The sequence below is a fragment of the Mesoplodon bidens genome (genome assembly GCF_964165515.1).
Source record: "Mesoplodon bidens genome assembly, chromosome: 16".
NCBI lineage: Eukaryota > Metazoa > Chordata > Mammalia > Artiodactyla > Ziphiidae > Mesoplodon > Mesoplodon bidens.
Window position 1 is genome coordinate 44,118,398 of NC_138173.1, and position 15,885 is coordinate 44,134,282.

At 43.7% G+C, this 15,885-nt stretch overlaps 1 protein-coding gene across 1 annotated transcript in view; it reads right to left on the reverse strand.

Annotated features, from left to right (window-relative positions):
- The window catches only part of YWHAZ (tyrosine 3-monooxygenase/tryptophan 5-monooxygenase activation protein zeta), a 33,445-nt gene extending 18,973 nt beyond the window's left edge, over nt 1-14,472 (reverse strand). Inside the window, exons 1-2 of the mRNA XM_081258820.1 lie at nt 14,116-14,472; nt 10,957-11,261 (exon numbers count right to left, since the gene is read on the reverse strand). Coding sequence (XP_081114946.1) covers nt 10,957-11,250 — 294 coding nt within the window. The 5' untranslated portion in view covers nt 11,251-11,261; nt 14,116-14,472. The remainder of the gene's footprint in view (nt 1-10,956; nt 11,262-14,115) is intronic.
- Nucleotides 14,473-15,885: the final 1,413 nt, after the last annotated feature.

The window sequence follows — 15,885 nt, forward strand, 5'->3', positions numbered from 1 at the left end:
ACTTTCACTTTATTCTGTAGAGCCACTGAGACTTTTATCATTCCTAAAGTCTCAAAATTCTAAAAGGCAAGCAGCTATTTTCGTTGCAACGAAGGCCCATCAATTTAGAAATTATTCTCTTACTCCCTCTTGTGGCTGCATTGCTTTCCTTTCTTTCAATTGCAACTCCACCAGTTACTTCCAAAAGTGCTCCACCAAAACTGCTAATGAATTAGATGGTACGTATTTGAAGACTTTCTGTGCGATGCTGGCACACAGTAAAATTTTAGGTGTTCTATAAATGACACAGTCACACAGATATGAAGGGACAGAGCTTCTTCACTTCAAGGATGGAATCATAGAGGACTCTGACCAGTCACTTAACTGAATGCATTTTCCACTAATAAGAAATAGATGGCAAATCTGCACCATCTAACTTTTAAAATAGTAACAAGGAATTTCATAAAGCCAAGATATATTATTCTCTGGTGTTTAAGGAATGTTGAAACCAGCCTAAAATTCCATTTTAATTCCTGTTAAAAAGCCAGAGTAGTTGGCTCCCTGATTCTTACCAAAAATGAAACAAAAGATAACCACATAAAAACTCAATGCTGATAGAAAGCCTGGAGTGTTCTAAAATGGTTTTTTTTTGAAAATCAGTATTTTAGTCATATTTGAAATGTACCTCCTAAAGATTAAAAGATGGTGAAAAGTACCAAAAAGAAATTATTGAGCATTGAGTGATAACTGCTAAAACTGTCTGACACTAGGGGGCTTTCCTTCTCCCCTTCCCCAGAGCCCTTCTCAGAGGTAGCATTAATGCTGACCTACTTGGGCTGAAGTTTCTCACCAATCAAGGCCCCATTTCCCAATATTTCCATCACAAAGCATTTTTTGTTTTAAAAACCTCATTTTTTATAGTGTTTCTTTAAACTTGCACATGCACACTGTGTGTTATGTATAATTCCTTAGTGGGACCAGATTATCAGCCACTTTTAAAAAAGAAGGTTGAAGACCAGCTCTTCTGAATTTGACCAACACACAGTACTTTCCCCTCTAGGTTGCTGAGATTCTTTTTATGAGTAGAGGCTTTTTATATTTATTATGTTTTTCTTTATGCACAGGGCTTATAAAGTAGCAAGTAATCAATAAATATTAAATTTAAAGTTTAAGCAGTTTATTAAAATTCTCTTAAACTTAATCCAAAATTAATAAATCAAGCCACAATGAAGTGATATCAAAGAAGCACAAAAGAAGGTAAGCAGTATACTTGCTACCTACTATTACCACGGGGATGTATTAACTCTATATAAAATATCCTAGAGGTAGATGCTATTATTACTTCCATTTTGCAGATGTGGAAATAAGAGTCACAGAGATGTAATACCTGCCCAGAGTCATAAAATGAATTAAAAAAATTCAAACACCAGGGCTTCCCTGGTGGCGCAGTGGTTGAGAGTCCACCTGCCGATGCAGGGGACCCGGGTTCGTGCCCCGGTCCGGGAAGATCCCACATGCCGGGGAGCAGCTGGGCCCGTGAGCCATGGCCGCTGAGCCTGCGCGTCCGGAGCCTGTGCTCCGCAACGGGGAGAGGCCACAACAGTGAGAGGCCCACGTACCGCAAAAAAAAAAAAAAAAAAAAAAAAAAAAAAAAATCAAACACCAAAAGTCTGCGTAGTCTGTGCTAGGTTGTATCACCCCTTTAAAGTAAAGCAGCACACATTATAGTTTATTTTTTAGAAATATTACATAAGATTATTCTTCAAGTCTTATCCTTATGATCCAATTAAATTTAAGTCTGATAATCCTCTTATCAGATGGAAACTATCAAATGGGAAACTGAAGGGAAGTCATTACTGTTAACAAAGTGTTATGATCCGTTTGATGTCATATTTCCAAACATCTTCTAAACACCACAGTAAAATACTCATCAAATTATTGACTTGAGAATTTGCTTGTTCTAAGAATACTACTGCCTACCTATACACTGTCCTCAACTGTCAATTTCCCAGAATCACATTTTAAAGGTAATGTGTTTTGAGTAGGATTTTCATCACGTGTCCCTTGGTTGAATGTGATCCAAGTATTCCTTTGAAATTCTGGGCAATGGTGTTTAATGTATGTTGTTTTAAGGAGCAAAAATAATTATGAGCTGACAATTCATGAGTCTTGGATCAACAAGAGAAGTAGGTCTTTCTCAGAAAAGCATTTGTATTTAATCACTTAGATGAGAAACATTCAACTCACCACTGGGTTCCTTGGTAATACCGCTAATTTAAAAAAAACTCGTAGATCCTGGAACTTGTTTGCGAGATGGAAGTTAACCTCCACTAAAACATTTCTAACTTCTCTAATGATGTCCAACTCATTAAGCAATTCAAATAAATGAAATTCCAATACTACAAAAATTGCACGTTGGGCTTCCCTGGTGGCGCAGTGGTTGAGAGTCTGCCTGCCGATGCAGGGGACGCGGGTTCGTGCCCCGGTCCGGGAGGATCCCGCGTGCCGCGGAGCGGCTGGGCCTGTGAGCCATGGCCGCTGGGCCTGCGTGTCCGGAGCCTGTGCTCCGCAACGGGAGGGACCACAGCAGTGAGAGGCCCGCGTACCGCAGAAGAAAAAAAAAAAAAATTGCACCTTTTCTAGGTTTTAAAAGAATGAACATGCAGGGCTTCCGTGGTGGCGCAGTGGCTGAGAGTCCGCCTGCCGATGCAGGGGAGGCGGGTTCGTGCCCCAGTCCGGGAGGATCCCACATGCCGCGGAGCGGCTAGGCCCGTGAGCCATGGCAGCTGAGCCTGCGCGTCCGGAGCCTGTGCTCCGCAGCGGGAGAGGCCACAGTGGTGAGAGGCCCGCGTACCGCAAAAAAAAAAAAAAAAAAAAAAAAGGAAAAAGAAAAAGAATGAACATGCATACAAGTCAACCAATTGGACAAAGTCTTAGTTTGACTTACTTAACTCTACAGATTAACATTTGACTGACTGTCCTTACATTCTTACTTTGCCATCCTACCTGTAGCTAATACCACTGTAACCGTATTTTTATTTGGGGGAGAATGGAAGAAAACTCACAAATTCTGTCGAAAGAAAGAAAAAGCTTATATGCTGAAACCTTTTAGTTATCTATTCCAATACAAACAAACATGAATGTGCCATACAACAGGACCATACTGGTAGAAGTCAGATATATTCCACCATGCTTTGCTGCCCCCAAGATCCACACTATAGCAAACTAACGCCAACAGAAAAACATTAGTGAAATCTGCCAAGATATAAGACTATTTTATACTACATCACTACTTATGTCACATTATACCTTACCAGAAAATGCAAAACTATATCAGTGACAAATGATAACTGCTACTGCATAGCAATTTTTACAGATACAAGTTTTTCATCATTATAGGGAAATGCTCACTACAGAATAAAGGAGAATGACCCATTGCAAAGAAATGTACTTAGTACAATGGGAACTGATAAGAATGTGGTGGCTAAACATGCCATTTCTCCCAAGCCAAATTCAAATTTGTGCCAACTAAATATTAAGCGTATCATTCCTTCAGCGTACTTTACATATTAAATACCACAAATGTCAATGGTCCTGTTTTTAAGGGGAATAAAGAAATAGAGCCAATCTTCTAAAGTTCAAAAACAACATGGACTTCAAAATTAAAATAAGTTACAAATCAGAGTAATGAAACTCTCAGGAAACCCTCGGGCCATAAAGATGGGAATTAGCAATGGCTTGTGTCAGGGAAAGTAATAAGACCAAAGTAGAGCTGAAGGCTTTATAGAGGGTATTCTGGCAAAGATGGAGCAAATGAACAGAAGGAAAGCACTGTTTTATAAAAAGGTAAGAAGAGGGCTTCCCTGGTGGCGCAGTGGTTGAGCGTCCGCCTGCCAATGCAGGGGACACGGGTTCGTGCCCCGTCTGGGAAGATCCCACATGCTGCGGAGCGGCTGGGCCTGTGAGCCATGGCCGTTGAGCCTGCGCGTCCGGAGCCTGTGCTCCGCAACGGGGAGAGGCCACAACAGTGAGAGGCCCGCATACCGCAAAAAAAAAAAAAAAGGGTAAGAAGAGTAAGAGCTGTCTGTATATAAGCACAGAACTGGGAAAAGAACAGTAAAGATAGCAAGTCCGAGTGAATGACCACCACTAGCTGTAAAAGGTTTACAATTTATTTTCTGTCCATTAAAATTAGGTCAAGTTTACCCTTCCTCACACCATCACTTTCTTGCCAATATGCTTCTGAGTGGGAGAGTAATGGGTAGAACTACTACTAACTAGTACAATGGCAATGACAAAGAATCCTGGGTACTACCCATGGGAGTGCATCATACAAATGAGTATCAACAATGTAAAGGGTTGAGAACCTATGATGTAGGCAACACAGCAATAACTTGCAATCAGAAAATGAAGTTCAGTCCAAGATGTCATTTTGATTAAGTCTAGAAAATGTGCTAAAAATTAAGAGGTTAGAAAGGACAAGTAGTTTCAAAAGGAAGATGAACTCTTGCTTGTAGCACGCTGAAATTGACAGCAATTCTAAATCCTCTAAAGGGCAGTGTTTATTCTCAATGTAAAACCATAATAAAGAAAAGAGCTATGGAAACCAGGATGAAATTACAAGAGGAATATCTCAGGAATTCTAGGAAAAAAATTCTAATGCTTATTAGAATTGCAATGGACTACATTAAGTTTTTAACTTAGCTGACATCAGAACATCCATAATTTTGACTTTTAAAAAATTTCTCATACACATACATGTTCTTCAATATAAATGTGTCAAAGATCACCTATTTTGGAATAAAAAACTTGTGGTCAAATTAATCTAAATGGTCCAATAACATTTAATTTAATATTATAAATGAAGAACTATTTCACATACTGGGCTCCCTCTATGTGGTAGAACCAGTCATCAGATATGAAAATAGGTAATATATTCATGGGGGAAAAAAAAAACCCTATGTCTTTCATAGATTAAAGCCCCAATTCCAAAAAAACCCCAAGGTTAATATATGAATGATGATAAACTATGATGGAGGGCACTGAGAATCTATTTCTGACATTAGTAAAAGGAGAAAGTTAGTCCAAAGAACAGAACTGGATGATCGGAAATCAAAAAAAAAGGTCAAATCAAAAGCTCTGGTTTTCTTTATAAGAGTAGAATTATTTTTGCATGTCTATCAACACACCTTGTTGCTGGCAAAATCTGGTGTCACTTCCTTTGCCTGAAGTTTTCATACGGCCATTAAGTCCCACATTCCTTAATTTATAACATAGTAGACCCTTCATGATCTAACCTGTACCCCTCTCTCTCCCCCTAATCTCCTGCAAAATTATTGGAAAAGGCTTTTAAATAAAGCAATGTTCCCACCTACTGTTCTGATAGAATGAACCATCACTTAATTTGCTGGATTAACCAAATCCTACTTACCTAATAGACTGGCTTTACATTAGGCCTTTCATTCCTAAGTAAACAACAATCATGCCCACGACTTTGAGCTAAATACTTCAGATAGGTTTTTCGGCTACTCTCCGGAACTCCCTTCAGCTTCTATCAGCAGTTACATCCTTATTAAGAGTCCCATATTTGTTCCCCGAACTATGCCATTATATTTGGCTATAATTACTTAAAATAGTATGTTACTTAAATGTTATGAAATATAAGTATGAAAAGAAGTGTTCCTATGAAAACTAAGCTGAATGCGCCGAACGACTAGTTTTTAAAGGAGAGTCACACACTCACTCACACACACACACGCACACCACTTGGGTTATTCAAACAACTAAAAGATTAGAAAAATTGCATATTTCTAGGATTATGAACCGATTACTCTTCTAGCTTTTAAGTTCTCACTCTGCTATGCAAACTCAAACAGCATTTTGTAAAGGATGCATCTATTTTAGGGGTGTCTAGTAAATTATTTCCAAACTGTGCATCTATGCATATTCAAAGAAAAGGTCTTAGCTCCACATTAGCAATGGGCAAATGAACATACACATCTGTTTTAACTGAAAATAAATGTTTAGACCAAGTATGAACACATACTTGAACCACTTTCCAATTAACCAACTAACTTGGGTCTTCCTACTGTACCACTATTGAGGTGTTACCAGTAAGATTTCTTTACTGATAAAGTTGGGTTTTTAGGAAAAAAAAATGAAAAGCAAAATTACTCTCCATACGCTATTACAACTCTAAGGTAGCTTTATTTTCCCTCCTTTCTAATTCAAAAGCCTCTGCTAGGGCTGAATACAATTTCTTCCTCTTTCTTGGGCAGATTAGATGCATAAGTGTGCACGTTCCTCCTCTACTTTAAGATTTTCCTCAGGTTTTTTGCTTTAAGTCCAATTTTGAATCCTTTCATCTTTTCCTCTTAGTTCACTTTTAAGTATCTTCACAGCTCATCGAATCACTAAACATCTCCAGGTCATCTATATGTCCTCTTAGAACAGGCAGGAAAGACTTCATTCTTATCTAAGTATTGCTGTGCCCAAAAAGGACAGGTAACCTGTTGCTCTTGATCAAGTTGTTATTCTTCCCCTTCCCACCAAATGGCAAACATCTACCTCTCCTTTCTTTGTTCCTTTATTTACTTTCATTTACACTTCACACACCTCAGACTTCCCAAATATACAAAATACCTCACCAGGGTCAATGTTTAATGGTTATCATGAAAACTCTTTTAAAAAGACTACTGAATTTTATTCCCAAAAAGACTATCCAATGTACTCCTTCCTGGAAGGGACTGTTGCTGTCTGCTATGTCACATAAGGTCTTTGTACTCTGAAACATACCAAAAGCAGTTATTGACAAAAACATGTAAATATATACAGTGGTGAAAATGAATATAACGCTGCAGAATTCTTCTGAGAAGCCCTTATTCCAATAAGTGAACTGCCTAGTAATTTTCAACTTAAAATTCTGTATAGCAGTTTTAAAGCCTAAGACACATATTAACACATTATTGACCGGGGATTTCTGCAGAAACTAACGCCTGTGGCCAAAATATGTCTCTGGTCAAAAATGTGTTAACATATTCAGACTAGGAAGGACCCCAAAGCTGCCTGGTTTCCTAGCTTGCTCCTGCTTAATGGCAGTTCTATGAGCTAGAGATAAAACCCAGAGCCCAGCAACCACACCTTAAAAACCACACCTTAAAAATGTAGAGAAGCATAATAAAATGGAATGCAGTTAACTGAATCACACAACTACTGTGGCCAACTGTCACAAATGGCAGACTTACGATTTTACTGATTTGAGAAAGGAAGCCATTCTTTACCTTATACCAGTGGCTTTCAATTTTTAAATGAAACCTTTGAAAATCTGCTGGCCAGTACGGGCCCTCTGCCCTAGAAACATACACCATTTTTCAGGCTTCTTGGATCTTTTAATTCCCATTCTTGGACCCCCGAGTTGAGAGACCTCTATATTATCAGAGACAGGTTTGTACTACTGACACTGCTTTCAACAGAAGCCCAAAACGGAGATAAATTGGGGCACTAAGAGCACCTGATTTTCTTTCTCCACAACAATCCTATGGGGTAGATATTATTCCCATTTAATTGAGCTCAGTTTTCTCTGAGGGATGAAAGATTTCTTTAGGCCACTCGGCTATTCAAGGGTAAAAAGTTGGTTTGACTCAAAACCTGGAGCTCTTTTTACGACACTACATTCTTCTTTGAGTTTGAATTAGGTTCAATCTAGTATGCATATCCTCATTTCATTTTCCATTTCATCATGTTCAAGATAAACTACCCAATTTTTTGGCTTCTTGTGAGTTTAGGCAGAAGAGGTGTTGATTCCCTCCCCCACGAACACGAGAGCTTTTGGTCTAAGATCTGGTAGAAAAGGCAGACTACATTAGTTCACAATTTAACGACACAAGGAAGAAACCTGCAAATTTTTTGGCATAAAGAGAAGTCCGTGTTGTGAAGAATAAAGCCAGTGACCATTTTCCACAGTAATGATCTAAAACTTCTGTCCAAAGTAACATGTTCCCTGCTCTTTCTCTGCTTAAGTAAATGGTATAAATTAAGCAAACACTTGATAAAGTGCACATAACCAGAATGGCGGTAACCTAATAATGGACTAAAGAGCTCTTCAGAAGAACTCTGAACCGTGGAGGTTAGTTCCCACTAGTAGGAAGAAAGAGAATATTTTCTTAGCCAGTATGATACAGGTACTCAATAGAACAATTAAGTCTGGTTCATCACTGATGCCACCAGCCAATGTTACTTCTGAAAAGGAATTACCTGCTTGTTTTCCTCAAATTAAAAGTCAAAGTTCAGGGCTTCCCTGGTGGCGCAGTGGTTGAGAATCTGCCTGCCAATGCAGGGGACACAGGTTCGAGCCTTGGTCTGGGAAGATCCCACATGCCGCGGAGCAACTAGCCCCGTGAGCCACAATTACTGAGCCTGCGCGTCTGGAGCCTGTGCTCCGCAACAAGAGAGGCCGCGATACTGAGAGGCCCGCGCACCGCGATGAGGAGGGGCCCCCGCTTGCCGCAACTACAGAAAGCCCTGGCACAGAAACGAAGAGCCAATGCAGCCATAAATAAATAAATAAATAAATAAAATTAAAAAAAAAAAAAAAAAAAAAAAGTCAAAGTTCAGAAAAAAACTAGAGTAATAAAAATTATAACTGGTTATATTTTGATAAGTAAGATACTGAGATATAATTAAGCACACTTTCATTAATCATCAAGTAAATCAGTTCAAACAATTTTTTTCTCTAGGAGAAATAACAGTTCTGCTATATTTTACTCTTCCATTTTACTAAAAAGGGGAAAAGGAATTTTATGCAAGATGTTTCCAGAGTCAACATGACCTGCCTGAAAAAAGATGACAGGGAAAGAAAGAAGCCTGCCTGTAACAAATCACAGTATCTGTAAATATCGAATGTTCCCAAGTTGAAACAGAAAAGCCCTTGGAAAATTAGCAGTGCTGCTGACCTAGTTCTATTATCCTCTTTTCCAAAAGAAGCCTTTTTGCTCATTTACTTAACAAATACTTGAGTATCTACTATATGTTAGGAGGCACGAGCCATGCAAAGATCACTAATGGAGCTTTACTTTCGAAAAGACTAAGGCTGGAAGCAAAAGCTTGTTTAGGATTCTCTGAGCCTTTTGTATAATAAAGGAATTAAACTTTCATTTATCTATACTTTCGAAGTGGAAATTTCGTTTAGGCTCGGTAAGAAGCCAGTGCCATTCTGAAGGAGAACATGGGTAGTGACCAGTATGAAACCCCCTTAATAATCATATCAACAAGGAGAAGCTAGTTAGAGATTAATCCAGTTATTCTCACCCACGGATCCTATTTTTTTCCTTGTTAAGGAAACCAAAGGGAAGTAAAGTTTAAAATGCTATAGTCTTTTCCTAGGAAAATCCTCACAGTGACAGGACCTTTTACTTCTTGTGTGGAAAACATGCAAATACCTACCTGGAATCTCAAATAAGCTGTAAGTAGAGGGTAAATGTTACTGCGTCCCCCATTTATTCCTAAAATTGACTTTTGTCTTAAGGGAAATTATAACTTGTAGCAAACTCTTTGAAACCAAAATAAAAATTATTTGCTCTATTAGGTATAATAATTGGAGGAAAAACATCAGAGCGAACAAAACTCAGTAACGTACACAGGTACTAATCACTAAACAGAGCAAGATGGGAAAAGCCCGACATGTTTTTTATTATAGGAAAACATCGTATTTTCAGATTTTAAATATTCTTATTACCTTAGCAAACCACAAGATGAGCATTTGTCATTTAGTAGCAATAAAAGCCAGAACTCCCTTCTCATCTTAGAAATGAATGATAGCTATCAATGTAAAGATTTCAAGTAAGCAATCAAAAACAAACCACACACAAGACAGATACCATATAAGAAGACTGTGCGCCCACGTTAAGATAAAAATTGTTCTTTAAAAAGATAGCCTAAAGAAAATTATCATTTAAGAAAAATACTCATAATTTAGAAACTGAAGATATTCCACTAGTCTCAGACTAGTATAAAGGAATCATAATACCATTATAACTTTAACAAAAACTCCAAACCCACAACATGAGAAATAATCCTATATCGCTCATTATAGTAGTTCTTCCGTAAACAAGGTTCAAATAATTAAGTAGCGCAGCTGGATTTTCAGAAGAATTGGGATACTGCATCTCTCTATTATTCCAAAAACTCCTGGTTCATTAAAAGGGGAAAGTATTAGTGTATATAGGTTGTTATATGCTAAATGGTTGGATCTTCTACCAATTTATCCTCAGATTTAAACTTTTCTGCTACAGAAAATCATCATTTGTAAGAAAATTTTAAAATTAACCAAAATGTAATGTTCACTTCTTTTAAGCTATTTAGAGAAGCAGTGCTTCAACAAGTAGATACTGAATACTTAAAATACTTCTTGAATGAACCTGGAAAAATCAAGCTTGAGTTTTTCATAATCTTTTATTGTGGTTGTCAGTGTTCAAAGTTGAGACCTCCAACACTTACACGCAGGAAGAGGCAAAAGCAACTGTGAAGCCAGCTTTCTGCAAGGCTGACTCATTACATTAACATTATAGTGGCTAATCCAGGGAAGGCTACTATGTCTACAGCGAGTCTCCTATTACATCTTACCTAAAACAGGGTATGTAAAATTCCTGCATCCATATATGTACTTTAAAGAAAATCAGCTCTAGAACTACTACAAATATTCTAACCATAACTGAAACGATATACTATTACTTTACCTTTTCAATTAGAAAAACACTACTATCTATTTGAACTGATTGATAATCATCTTTGCATTTAACTTATACAACTGTTTTAACATCTTTTAGTAATGACACCCTGAAAGACTTGGAAATCTAGAACACCCCATTTTGAAAAGGAAAAGAAAAACCAAAGAAAAAAAAAGGTGAGAGTAACCTAACTGATATGCATTACAGGAACTCTATATCATAGCGACGCTAAACTGAATGGTTTGATTCTCACCAGTACATCATTGCAGATATCTCTTAGCTCGGTCTCAATTTTCTCCCTGTATTCTCGAGCCATCTGCTGTTTTTTCTCAGCACCTTCCGTCTTTTGCTCAATACTTGAGACGACCCTCCAAGATGACCTACGGGCTCCTACAACATTTTTATAAGCAACTGAGAGAAGATTCCTCTCCTCATTGGATAATTCAGCTCCTTGCTCAGTTACAGACTTCATGCAGGCCGCCATGTCGTCATACCGCTCAGCCTGCTCGGCCAGTTTGGCCTTCTGCACCAGCTCATTTTTATCCATGACTGGATGTTCTGCCGAAAAAAAAAAAAAAAGTAGCATTTAGATATTTTTTTCCATTAAAACAAACAGACTGAAAATTACACCTTTTGTAAACAAGATATGTTAACACCTCAAACCTAATTACCTATGGAAGATTCTTTACACGAGAAATTTAATGCAGCCTCACAAAAAAATGCTAAGAAAAAAAAACTGGCATGCTCAGCATGCAGAGGGTACATTTAAAGCCATTAACACTGGTTTAGCAAAACTAAAATTGCATTACCTCATCTTTGTTCAGAAGATCCTAATTTCACATAAGGTTAAAGCACATTTCACCAAGAGGCGGCCTTAAAAACCAACCGTTATCTTACTTGGTCAAAATCTCAACTCGTTTCAAATATCACTAAATAATCCAAAATTAAGCAGCTTTTAGTGAAAACACCACCTATGAAGAACATTACACTATCACACTCCCAGAATCACGATACCTGTCAGTTGAATGCAATTCACGTCCTTTTACTTTGTTAATAGCTACTCTTGTCAGGAGTGTTTAAATTTTAGTTGGTATCCCCCCCAACCCCAAGTCCACTGATCTTTGCAACAGCTAATCGTAGCATGCTAATTTTCTGGGAGAAATGACCAAACTGCTTGTTTTAATATATTGTGAATGTAAAACCACCACCAAGGATCAGTACATAACTGACCCTAAGGCTTCATTTATCTGTACCTTGTTATATGCACAGTCTTAAAAAAATAACACCCATGAATCCTGGAACTTCGATTCTTACTATCTGCGAGCACTAAAATGTATATATTAAGTGCTTCCCGGTGTCACCAGTGTTTCTGATGTCACTGTGCAGTTTAAATGCAGAATTACTGCATTGTTCCTAGTAGTCAAAATTTAATTGAATACATTATCACCCGAGCTGCCCTTATATCGTAACTTCCTAATTCTTTCTCATTTTAAAGCTCCTCCGACTTTTCAATTTCCCCCGTTTTACTATTCCTTAAGATATCCTTTTGAAAGGTCCTAAAACAGCACAGAAAGATACTAACCCATACAGTGATCCCACAGGGTACAGGATTTATGATGAACAGAAGAGTCACTGTCATTCACTACGGGAAATGACTCCCTTTCTTTACCTTCCCAGGGAAATCCCACAATACTTTTTTTTCAAAAAACCAAATCGGCACAGGTCCTCTGTGTTTGAACAAGTAATTAGCGAGCTTGAATGGGAACTAGACTGTTTCAATGCGAAAACTAAAATTTGTGATCGCATAACCTCCCCATCCCCCTCTTCTTGAAATTACTAATTTCTCCCCTAGGAACTCAAAAATGCTCTCGGACTAACGCTGCTTCTAATGAAAATTATCTAAGACCAGTACAAAGGTTTCTCTCCCCAACCCCTCGGGTACAAGCGGGAAATGGATTAGGTTTCTCAGAATAACCAGCGCTCCAAGGACTGGCCGCACCCATTTAACCCTTAACCGGCCTAAGACGTCGAGGTGGGTGAAAGGAAAACGGGCCGACTGCGACTTTAAAGTGCAAACCCTCCCGTCCGCGCCATCCGCAACCCCCCCTCCTTGGCTCCGCCCAAGCTGGTGCCTCCGCACGGTCCCCGAGTCTCCCTCTTTGTCATGGCGGATCTGTGTCAAGGAGCCCAACCTACTGCCGAGTGTTAATTCCCCCACTGGGGCCGGAGGGAGGAGCCGCGCGCCCCCGCCCGAGCCGGGGAGGGGGAGCCGCCCGCGCCGAGGGCACCGACGCCAGCGCCGCCCGCAGAAACGGAACCAGACGGGCCGGCCGCGGACACACCCCACTCTCCCACCGGCGTCCGTCCGCCACCGGCCACCGCGGGTGCTCACTTAGTCTACGGGGATCCGACAGCTGCGGCAGGTGGGGGAGGGGCGAGCCACACCCAGGCGAGCAGGGCCACCGCCGGCTGTTATGCTCTGGCTCACCCGCCCCGCAGAGCGGGGTCCCCGTCTACACACCCAGACCAGGACCCTTCAGTTCCAGCCCCCGCGGGAGCGAGCGAGACGCGCGGCCCACCGTCTTCCCCATCCTCATCCCTACCTGGGCTTCCAGCCCCCCTCCACCCGGACACAGAAAGCCAGCCCATCCCCCACCCCGCCAGGAATATTCAAGTCCCCGCCCCCCGCGGAACCCAGGAAATTCGGCTATGGGTCGCGGGCGAGCCCCACCCCGGAGCCGGCTCGCCCGAAGTGCGGCCTCTCCCAGGTCTACCTGGCGGGCGCTTCCGGGCCGCCTCGGCTCGCAGCCCGGTGCCCGGGCCTCCCGCCGCGCCGCCGCCCGGGTGGGGGAGGGCTGGGTGCCGCCACCGCAGCGCGGGGCGCGGAGGCTGCGCCGAGAAGCGGGCGGGAGAGGCAGGGGAGGGGGGGTGGCGGGGAGGGGGCGGCCTCACCTGCGCCACTGCAATGCCCGCAGCCGCCGAGTCATTATCTCGGGCGGAAGCGGGCAGCGGGGCGGCGCTGAAGAGGGAGCTTCGGGGGCGCGGGTGGGAACAGATTGCAGCCGGCGGTGCCTCGGCCGGCCGGGAGCCGGCGACCGGGCGGGTCCCGGGGATCTGGCGTGTGGGCGCCCTTCCCACCAAGGGGGACGGGACCGGGGCCGGGCGCTCATCGCGGCCGAGGCGTCGATGCGGAAGCAAGTAGCCCGAAGCAGCCGCGAGCCGCCCGCCCGAATCCAGCGGAAGAGAAGCCGCCGCCCGTCTCCGCCTGAGGAGACTCCGCCTCAGCCAAGCGCTGCTCCCGCCGGGCGAGTGGGGCTGAAGGGATGCGGAGCGGGGACGGCCCCCGCGCTTTCGGAAGGCTGGCCTAGGACAGGAAGGAGCCAGGCGAGGCGGCGGCGGCCGGGTCCCTTACCTGTGTCCGGAGTGGGTGGCGACGGACGAACGGGGCTCAGCGGTCTCTGGGCGGCAGCGGCGAGGCTGAGACTCTGTCCCTGGATCTCGCTGCTCACAGGCTACAGCCACTCCGCAGACACGGGGTTTCCTCCAATCACCAGCTCCGGCAGCAGGGGCGCCACACGCACGATGACGTCAAACGCTGCTATGGCAACCGTTGATTGGTGCCCACAGCTCAGGGGGCCCAGAGCAACCGCCGCTCCCCAGCGCGGGGCCGTCCTGCCCGCCCGCACTAGAGGGCGAGCGGAGGAGCGCGCGTCGTCTCCGCTCCCAACATTCCTCCCCAGCCCGCTCGACTTCCAGCTTTTCTACTCCTGTCCTGAGTGCGCCTGAACAGGAAGCTCTTTTTTTTTTTTCCTCCTGGCCACCAATACCCCCACCCCTTACTCGCCTTCCCTTCGGATCCCCCCGCTACCTCCGCCGGCTCACTCTTCTAAACCAGCCAGGAGGAAATTTTTCCCCACCCCCACCGTAGCTTTTCGTGCAATCCTTCTGCGCCTGCGCCAGTTACTCCCTCTAGAAGGGGCTCCCGTTCAGCAACATCCGGGACCTTTCACATCCTCCCCCACCGCCACCTCCCAGCCGCCTGGCCCGCCCAGCCGTCCGTGTTTCGCGGTGGTAGCTGCCCCCGGGGCCATCCGAGGGGCGGGATTACGAGAGCGGCTCCGCGGCGCTAGCATTATGATCTGGACTTGGGGTGGTGGGAGGGCGCGGTCAGCGGGTCGGAGAGGGGCGTGGTGGCGCGCTAGCCCGCTAGCCCGCCGCTCCCCCACGCCGGGCGGGGCGGCCGGGGCGCGCGGCCCCTCCCTTTCTCCCTTCCGCCGCCGCGGCTTTACCTGCTGGCTCGGGGAAGGCAGCCGGAGGCCTTTTAAGGCTCGGCGTACAGTGAGGCGTCCGGTCCCAGAGGGTGGGCTGAGCGACGGGCTGGTTTTCCAATCGGGATTTGGGGATCAGCGCGCAGTGACAGCTGCGAGGGGACAATGGGTGGGCGCGAAGTGGGGCTGAGGTGGGGCGGGCGGGCGGAGCTGAGGCCTGGAAGGAGGCTCTCAGAAAGCCTACAACCTCCGAGGGGAAAAGACAGCTTCCTTAGATGGAGGCTTTGAGGTGGCCGTGGAGGCCTTAACAAGAAGGGAGGCAAAGAAAGAGGTTTGACCGTATTGCCTCGTTTCTCGTAGGTTACCTTTTTCTGTCCAAATAAAGCTTTCACTTAAAGACCACATGCTGCAATGGTTTAAAACGTAATGATGATTACGTATTTTCTCCTGAAGCAAGGTTTTAGGGACTCGGGGGTTCCCGGGGCCCGGATTGACCCAGCTGGCGGTGGGCCGCAGGCAGGGCGAGGAGCAAGGACCGGGGAGCCAGGAAGAGAGGAAAAAGAAGGGCGGAAATTGCAGGTGCCGCATTAACGTGCCAACCTAAAACGGTAGGGCCTCCACCCAGTCTATTTAAGGAAGTTCTAAGAGATGCATTCACAGTGTGAAATGTCCCTGATCCGTCTTCCTTTAAATGTATTAGAGCTTAGAAAATATTAGTGCCTGGTTGACCTGCAAAACCAGTTGCAAAAATCGTCTGGAGTTTATAGAACTCAGAGCTCTTCCTACTACCTACGTGTAAACTCCATCTTGGCCTCACTGACTTTTCCAACATCTCTTTACTGAGCACCTACTAGGGCCCTGCTTTAGGCACAGCTGACAAAGGAGCCTCACAGGAGTGGAGCCTCACAGGAGTT